At 46.2% G+C, this 9,505-nt stretch overlaps 1 protein-coding gene across 1 annotated transcript; it reads right to left on the reverse strand.

Annotated features, from left to right (window-relative positions):
• Nucleotides 1-272: 272 nt before the first annotated feature.
• On the reverse strand, nucleotides 273-5,778 carry LOC134286023 (uncharacterized). The gene is made up of 3 exons (XM_062847584.1): nucleotides 1,730-5,778; nucleotides 1,509-1,653; nucleotides 273-476 (listed from the first exon to the last, which is right to left on the reverse strand). Exons 1-3 carry the CDS (start codon nucleotides 5,776-5,778, stop codon nucleotides 273-275), a joined length of 4,398 nt encoding a protein of 1,465 aa, XP_062703568.1.
• Between the last annotated feature and the right edge of the window lie 3,727 nt (nucleotides 5,779-9,505).

Consider the following 9,505-nt stretch of genomic DNA (forward strand, 5'->3'; position numbering starts at 1 on the left):
GGTTGCATTTGCCGCTTCTAATCGGTGTACTGTATTTCCGGGCTTCAGGGATTCTCCAGTCCTCGTATCACTAAGGACTTTCTTCTCGATACACCAGCACACACACAGGGTTTACATAATAATTACACTTTATTCACAGGACTTTCAAAACTACACTTTATTCTTACTTCTAACATTTATTCTTAAACTACGATTCACGAACATTTAAACAACATTTAAACGGACGGAGGTTCGCCCTCCGGTGACCGATCGCGAGCAGTGGTAGTGGACAACTAAACTCTCTCGATCTCTTCCCAGCATCTCCTGGTCATCATCGGTCGACTGGTCATCCGAATTGGTGAGATCGTTCCAACCGTTGAGTGACTAATCGAGTGACTCGCCTTGTCCGACAGATTATCGTGCTTGGCTGAGTAATGTGTAGGGTAGCTATCTTGTTCGTCAACATCCTCGCCCACCCTGAAGTGACTCGGGAACTTCTGAAAAGATACAAACATACCCCTTTTCGACGCACTGGATACCCTCAGATGAAATCCTTACTGCAGCGCTTCATTGTAGTTTTCAATCCTGATTTGGTAATAGACAAATTTTGGTGACTGCTCGTTTCATGGTTCCAGTGGCGGTTTTCAGTGTAACTACCCTAGTCACACCATCGGCTCCTGGATGTAGCTGGATTATTCGCCCCATCTTCCATTTCATTGGTGGTTGTAGGCTGTCAACGATGACACAAAGACTACCTGCAGCGATGTCAACAGCAGGCTTCCAATTCTTGTTTCGTGCCTGCAACTGCGACAAATATTCCGTCCTCCATCGTCTCCAGAAATCTTGCAGCTGACGTTGAACTAGCTGCCAACGATTAAGACGGTTGAGCTGGATTGAAGCAAGATCTGGATCCGGTAATGCCTGAAGTGGTGCACCAGTGAGGAAATGAGCTGGTGTCAACGGTTCAAGCTCTGTTGGGTCATCGGTGATGGGTGTTAGTGGCCGAGAATTCAGGCATCCCTCGACCTGGACTAGCAAGGTGCGGAAATCTTCAGCAGACACCGCATTTTCGCCAAGAACACGAAGAAGGTGATATTTGGTCGACCGAACAGCCGCCTCCCATAAGCCGCCAAAGTGGGGCGCTCCGGGTGGTATGAAGTGCCACTGTACGCCTTCTCCACAGCATTCATTGGTAACGGCTTCACGGTGGGCTTGATTTCGTAGCAAATCGTATAATTCGATCATTCTATTTTTAGCTCCCACGAAATTAGTACCATTGTCCGAGTAAATATCGGTACATCTTCCACGTCGCGCGAAGAAACGTCGCAGTGCTTGTAGGAAACATTCGGTCGACAAATCAGAGACGTGCTCCAAGTGGACGGCCTTCGTGGCCATACATACAAAGACTGCAACATAGGACTTGATCGCTGCTCGACGTCTTCCAGCCTTGATGTAAACAGGACCAAAGTAATCGACCCCAGTCCTGGAGAATGGTCTTGCAACGGTTACTCTGGGAGATGGAAGTTCACCCATTTGTTGTTCGATGCGAGAAGGTTTTGCCCGAAAGCAACGTTGACAACGATGAACAATCTTCCTGGCACCGTTCCTGCCACCGAGAGGCCAAAAGCGTTGTCGTACGGTAGCGAGAAGGAGCTGTGGCCCGGCATGAAGCATCTTTAGATGATAAAATTGGAAGATCAGCTCGGTTAGATGGTGTTTCGCTGGTAAGATCATCGGGTGCTTCGCTGACTCCGAGGTGCTGGAGTGCCTTAGTCGCCCACCAACGCGCAGGACGCCGTCTTCAGTGATTCGGGGATAGAACCAGCGCAACGGCGAACTCCGACCTACTGCACAACCTTCATGCAACGCCTTGATTTCCTTGGAGAAGTATTCGTCCTGAACCTTCCTTATGAGCAACGCCTCTGCCTGTTGCAGCTCTCCAGTGGTTAGAAAACCTTCCTTGCATGTATTATCGTGATTCAGTTTCGCAATTAGTCGTAACCAGTAAGCAGTAGTTCGAATAAGTTTGTTGTAATCCGAAAACCTTTCTACAAAATCCGAAACGAACGAATTCTCCTTAGCGGTGCAAGTAGCGAACGTTTTCCGCATTTCCAGAGGGGTTTGATCCGGGATCGGACTTGCCTTCCATTGATGCTTGGGTGTTTTAAGCCAGTTGGGTCCACTCCACCAAAGTTCATTTTTCAGGATTTCGTTTGGAAGGATTCCACGAGAAATCAGATCTGCCGGGTTAGTTTTACCAGACACGTGAGCCCAGCTGCGACCTTCCGTTATGGCCTGAATTTTGGCGACCCTATTCGCCACGAACGTAGTCCAGGTTCCAGGTGCAGATTTAATCCACTGCAGCACGCATGTTGAATCTGTCCAGAAGTAAACGTTGACATCCAATTTCACAGCGTTCGACACCTTTTCCCAGAGCTGCGCAGACAGGAGTGCTCCACACAATTCCAACCGCGGCAGAGACTGGGTCTTTAGGGGTGCAATCTTCGATTTCGAAGTAAGTAGATGGACGGAAACTGTGCCATATTGGTTCTCGCTGCGCACGTAGACTGTTGCACCGTAGGCTACCATCGACGCGTCACAGAAACAGTGGAACTCTACTGATCGAGCTCCAGGTGTAATAACGCATCGCGGAACTTGGATCGTATTCAAAAGCGGAAGTTGTTCGTGGTATTTTCGCCATTCCTCGCCCACCGTTTGAGGCAGTTGATCATCCCAGGCTAGTTTTCGATCCTTCTCATTTTCCAGAGTCCATAGGCGCTGCATAAAGACCTTCGCAGTCGTGATAGTCGCACCCAGCAGCCCTAGAGGATCGAATAGTTTCGCAACGATACTTAGCACGTTTCGTTTCGTTAAATGTTGCCCTTCAACGAACGGTGGAATGGTGAATTGAAACTTGAAACAGTCTGCGTTGGGAAGCCAAGTCAGTCCCAACGTTTTGACTTCAGCGTCTTGGTCCCAATCGATTCCATCAGCAGTAGGTAGGGCCAAGTCCTCCTTGGGGATATCCTTCAAAACTTCTGGACGATTCGACGCCCATTTCCTCAATCGAAATCCTCCGCTTAGCAGCATGGCATCGAACTGGCAACGTAGAACGATAGCAGACTCCACGTCGTCTGCACCGGAAATGACATCATCCATGTAGACATCCTCGTCAATGGCTTTCGCAGCCAATGGAAAGTTCCCTCGTTCATCTTCCGCCAACTGTTTGAGGGTGCGAGTAGCTAGAAACGGTGCAGATTTCGTACCATATGTGACCGTGATTAGCTCGTAGGTGACTATCTCGTTGTCCGGTCCAAACCATAGAATACACTGTAGAGGTGTGTCGCGTTCGTTGACCCAAATTTGACGAAACATCTTTTCCACGTCGGAGACTACCATAACCTGTCGTATTCGACTCCGTAGGATAATTGACCGTAGATCCTGTTGCACTATAGGTCCTGCAAACAGCGCATCGTTTAGCGAGATGCCTGTAGACGTCTTGCAGGACGCGTCGAACACCACCCTGACCTTGGTTGTGGTGCTTGATTCCTTGATTACCGGATGATGTGGTAAGTAGACTCGTTGGACTGCGTCGTTGCTGTCCTCCACCATCCGCATATGGCCAAGTTCCAAGTATTCGGCCATGAAATCGTTATACTGCCCTTGAAGTTCCGGGTTTCTTGACAACCGTCGTTCCACACTCCGCAGTCGTTTCTCTGCTATTTCCCTTGATTCTCCGAGCTGTCGCAGGATCTGCTCGTCCTTGGGAAGAGTAACGGTGTAGCGACCATCTGCTTCCCTTCGCACTGTACGCACAAACTGCTCCTCGCAGCGCGTTTCCTCCGGCGAATAGCTATTGACGGTTCCTACTTCCTCACAGGACCAAAACCGTGTCAATATTTCCACCAAGTTTTCCGAAATAGCGATATTGCAGGATAGTCGACCTTGAACTGCACCATCCACCGGTGCGAAGATTTCTCCGGATACGATCCACCCGAAAACTGATTCGGTGAGTGTGGGCAGCCCCTGGCCCAACGATATTTCCTTCCCCGACTGGAAGAAACTGAAGAAGGCTTGGATTCCCAGAACGATATCCACCTTTCGAGAGCGGAAGAACTCCGGATCCGCTAGCTCGACTTCTTGTGGTAGATTCCACCCATTGATCTTGACAGTAGCTGTAGGCAAGCAAGCTGTAACGTTCGGCAGAATCAGGAACTCCATAGACCTTGAGTATTCCGAGGTTCGAGACTTGACTGTAGCTTCAATCTTCCGTGTGACCCTCGTATTGGTTTGACCAACTCCTTGGATTGAAATGTCGACCTTTTTCGCAGAGATCTTCATCAACCTACTCAGACTTTCCGAAATGAAATTGCATTCGGAGCCCGAGTCTAGTAGTGCACGTGCAGGATAGCGTGATCCTTGGTCGTCTTCAACAAGAACAATCGCAGTTGCCAGGAGAATTTGAGAGGACGACACCTTAGCCATGTTAGAAGACATTGTTCTCGATGACGTCTGTGGATCTGAAGCTGATGGACCTTGCTTAGCGCCTTCCGTCGAATTTCCAGCCTCAGTTGAACTGTGGTTCGAACTACGTTCCTGGGATTTGAAGCACATTACGGTATGATGCCTGGCTCTGCAGTTTCGACAACTGTACTTCGAAGAACAATCTCTTGCAATGTGACCTCCCTTCAAGCAGTTTCGACATAGAGAATGGCTACGCAGAAAAGATTCCCTGTTGGACATCGGTAACTTCAGGAAATCGGGGCAGATGTGCAATCCGTGGACTTCTGAACAGGATGGACATTTCGCACTGTTGGACTGTATCGCATTATGGCTCGTTCTTTGGAAGAAAGGTTTCCGTTTTTCCTGTGACGTAGAGTCCCGTTTCATCTCTGGTTTCGCTGGCAATGATTCCAAAATCTGGATACGCCGTTGAAGAAAGTCGAGTAATTCCTTGACGGTGTCCTTGTCTTTAGCAGACGCGTGTTCCTCCCAACCACGCCGGGTTGTAGGATCTAAACGAGAGCTGAGGAGTTCTACTAACAACAAATCCTTGTATTCAGCAGCCTCAACTACCTGGTCCAAGTTTTGGACAGCCCTATCGAAACCTTCTACCAGTCGTTGTAGTTCCCCGACAGATTCCTTAGCAAGAGACGGCAAATTTAGCAACGCCTGCACTTGCCTTTTCCTCAAAAGTTTGCTGTTATTGTAACGTTTAAGCAACGTATCCCACGCAATTTGGTAGTTGGCCGCAGTGATCTTCAGAGGGTCGAGAAGCGCCTTTGCCTCTCCGCCAAGGCAGCCCTTGAGATAGTGGAACTTCTCAACAGGAGGTAGATCTGCCTTATGGTGAATCAGGGATGTGTAGATGTCCCTGAAGCTGAGCCACTCGTCAATATTGCCATCGAAACACTGTAGCTTAATTTGCGGCAGACGAACATGATCCACCACACCATGAAATGAACCATCATCTACTCGAACGGTTTGATTTTGAGGATCGACACCGCTCAGTTCGTTCAACTTATCCAACAAGAATGATTTGACGTCATAAAAGTTGGATTCGAAGTCCGCTTGCTCCTTCAAGAAAACTTCACTTTCCTCAAATTCCTCCTGCGCTTGAATATCCCAACAAGTCTCGTTGATTGATTGCCACAACTCATCCAGACGCGAAACCCGAACATTGATTTGATTTGTTGTCACATCTGATTTGAAGTCACTTACGAACCGACGGATGTTACTAAAAGTTGCACGAAGTCCTCTAAGCCTTGCCTTCAATGTTTTCAAGTCCTTGGATGCCATGATGGAGTCTCACGGTAGTTGAATTCCGAGAAGCGAAAGATATGTGGATGTAGTTTCAAGAATTTGTCCGCTTCGGCTGGACATATACTGTTCACCTCACCTATGAGAGAAAGCAGTGTCGCTCCCGAAGCCGATCGAAACCAAAATTGAAACTTGTAGCGTCTCTCCACACAAACGGGTAATTCAGTAGCACAGACTGGAGAACTAAAGATGGCGCCAGATGTACCTCAAGGCTTCGACCACTGAAGCACTTGAGTATAGGGATTGCGTCCGTAAGAAATTTGAGCCAAATTTCGTCGAAAAGGGTAAAATTTATTGTTGTGGAGCATCAACAAGAAACCAGCTTCGGCTGGGCATATATCTATATATAAGTTTACCTGGGAGACAGGATTGTGCAGCACTGCCCAAGCTCGAATGGTGTCGTCGATGCCTCGTAGGTTCCCTCTAACTCGTTTGGCGTACGTCTGGCCAGACCTCGGCCACGAATCGTCACTGCACGTCGTCGTGCAAATCCCGTGATGATCAGCTAGCTCGCTCACAAACCGGTTGGAACACCGGTCGTCGTTCGATATCGTAGTGTAGAAGGACGAGAGTAGATCGAAATGATCGTGTTAGGACACTGAAAGAAGGCTTCGGCCAGACATATACGTGTTCAAACCTACCTGACCGGTGGTAGAACAGCACTCAGGCCGCCTACGTAGTCCTAGAAATCCTCAATCCGTCCAAAAGGCACTCGAAATTCTACGTTGATAGCTATCGATGTCGGTTTGCTTGGGCTGCAACTAGATATCGATTCTCCAAAACGATTGTGTTGTCCTTCCGAATCTCGCAATGGCGCAGCTGACCGATGGGCAATGCCTAGGAGTGGAATCAGCCAGTCGGGATGGCGGCTGAGACATTCAGACTCTCCTATGATGGCGTAGATCCCTTTGAAGTCTTCTTAGATGGCGCGAATCCTTTTGAGGTCGTCCTATGATGGCGCAAATCCTTTCAGCCTGCTTCGATGGCGCGAATCCTTTCAGCTGGCACAAAGGGCTCTTCAGTGCCAGCGCGATGGCGGAATTAGCTTCCAGGTCCCAACCAACGAATTGCCGGTCGATAGAATCCGGCTCGAAGGACCAGTTTATGTTGGGATACCTTTCGAATTCTTCGCCTTCGTCGTCCTCTGTGTGACCTTCACCGGTTGCATTTGCCGCTTCTAATCGGTGTACTGTATTTCCGGGCTTCAGGGATTCTCCAGTCCTCGTATCACTAAGGACTTTCTTCTCGATACACCAGCACACACACAGGGTTTACATAATAATTACACTTTATTCACAGGACTTTCAAAACTACACTTTATTCTTACTTCTAACATTTATTCTTAAACTACGATTCACGAACATTTAAACAACATTTAAACGGACGGAGGTTCGCCCTCCGGTGACCGATCGCGAGCAGTGGTAGTGGACAACTAAACTCTCTCGATCTCTTCCCAGCATCTCCTGGTCATCATCGGTCGACTGGTCATCCGAATTGGTGAGATCGTTCCAACCGTTGAGTGACTAATCGAGTGACTCGCCTTGTCCGACAGATTATCGTGCTTGGCTGAGTAATGTGTAGGGTAGCTATCTTGTTCGTCAACAGATATACTGTACCAAACGCTCCGAGTTTTTTAACAGCACATGTAAGGGGCGATTTCTTCACCCTGGCTTAAGCGTTAAGCCAGGTTTAACTGTATGGGTAAGCCTGGCTTACCGGTTAAGCCGAGGTGAAGAAATTGGCCCAAAGTAAACTTAAATTGAAATAATACAAATACGAATCATGATGAAGCATAAACGTGGAACAATCTCACGAAATTTTGCGATGATTATGCCCAATTCTAATGTCTGCAGGAACCTAGCAATTTTTCTCCGATAGTTTACGACTTCACATTGTTGAAAATAATCTTCAATCGTTCGGCAAAGTCGATCGTGCACATTGTTTAACCACAGACAAACAGACGTAACACTCTGATAATTCCCATCGTACACCGATTTAACGGTCTTTTTCAAAATTTGATAGTTGGCCAACTGCGCAACCGTGGCGCTCGCATCGTTTTTATTCGAGTTTGACGTTTGCTCACTACCGCCACCTAGTTGGTGGTCAGCCAAACATAGTCCTTTTAGCATTGGGTGAATATGTTTCCGTAACTATGATTTGAATCGAAAAATGTTCGAATTGTTACGTCTGTTTGTCTGTGGTTTAACTATACTATACGAAAGGTGTTCTAGATCTGATGGTCAAGTCCGAAGCAATCGGTTACAAAAAAAAAATAAGCTGTGAAACACTGTAGTAATACACTTATGCCGTTTTTCTTTTTGGCGGAAAATGTGTAAACAAACAACGTCAAACCAACTTTGTTACAACCAAAACCGAAGTCGGGTTGGGGTTGAAACTGTGATCTGATCCAGTTCCAACCAGAGATTAAAATTTTCATTTTCAATGAGTGAAATTCAACGTGAATTTTGAAGATTCTCAACTGAGGGATCAAAATAAAATTCATTTTGGTGAATGAATTTTTTCACCTATTCATTCGTTTTTCTGTCATTGACAATTTTCACTGACAAATAAAACTGGACCGTAACTCCCGATTATACTTCCAATTATCTCAAAACTTGTGTATAGTAGTTAATTAGAATATTAATTATGTTCTCTATTTGTCCATTAAGTCGGATTGTGCGTCTGTTTACAGAAATTGGACATTTTACGACGTGCGAAAACATATTCGTGACAGAGAATTGAATGAAAAAAGAGAGGCATTCTGCTGACAATGAATGTGGCCAAACACGAATGAAAAAATGAGAATGTCAATCTTCACTTTCAATCTTCGAATTTTTTACTCTCTGGTTCCAACCCAGGTTGGAACTGCATAATAAAGAAAAACAGCATTATACATATTTGCAAAAGGAGTAAGCCGTGTGTGAGTTTATTCGCACCCGCTTGCTTCACGAGTATGAAGCAAAACAAAAACACTCATGAATTATTATTCGCGAAGAATAAGTGGAGATGCGGGAATTGCATTTTAATGCGATTTTAATAGCAAAACAAGCAGTTATCCATCATATAGTAGTGTTTTGTGCTTTATTGTTCCTGAAAAGTTAATCTGTCGGCCGTGTAAATTCGTTTTTTTTCACAAAATTGAAAAATGTGAGCTGGTTCGCGAATCAATCACGAGTGCGACTAGCTTCGTTAGCTCGCGAGTGAAGGAAGTGCGAATATATTCTGGCTTCTGTTGTTCACGAGTAGGATAGCTTTGCGTTTGTGTCTACTCAGCTGCATTCCTCACTGTTTTTCATCACTGCTTTCGAGTTCAGCACATCACGCTAAAACTGCTCAGCACTAAAATGTGTAAGACCTACTCATAAATGCATAATTTCCAGACCACACAAAAATGTGTGACAGTTACACATTCTCAAAAAACAGCTCGTTTACTCGTCTAGAAGCGAAATGTTGATTTTTTTTTTGTTTTCCAAGGTCACTAGTAAACCTAGCGTAGATTGGCGTACAAAATTTTTTGCGAATTTAACAATTTTGCGGACACTGGAGCTGATTTTGTAAATGTGCAAGGGTTACACAGTTTTGGTGTAGTCTGGAAATTATGCACTTTAGTGCTGAGCGGCGTTAGCGTGATGGAGTCTACGTACCATTCAATTTGCTTTCCGTCTTCATTGCTTCCAACAACCAATGTTTCTTCATCATACGTGGC

Source organism: Aedes albopictus, chromosome 2, assembly GCF_035046485.1.
Source record: "Aedes albopictus strain Foshan chromosome 2, AalbF5, whole genome shotgun sequence".
Lineage (NCBI taxonomy): Eukaryota > Metazoa > Arthropoda > Insecta > Diptera > Culicidae > Aedes > Aedes albopictus.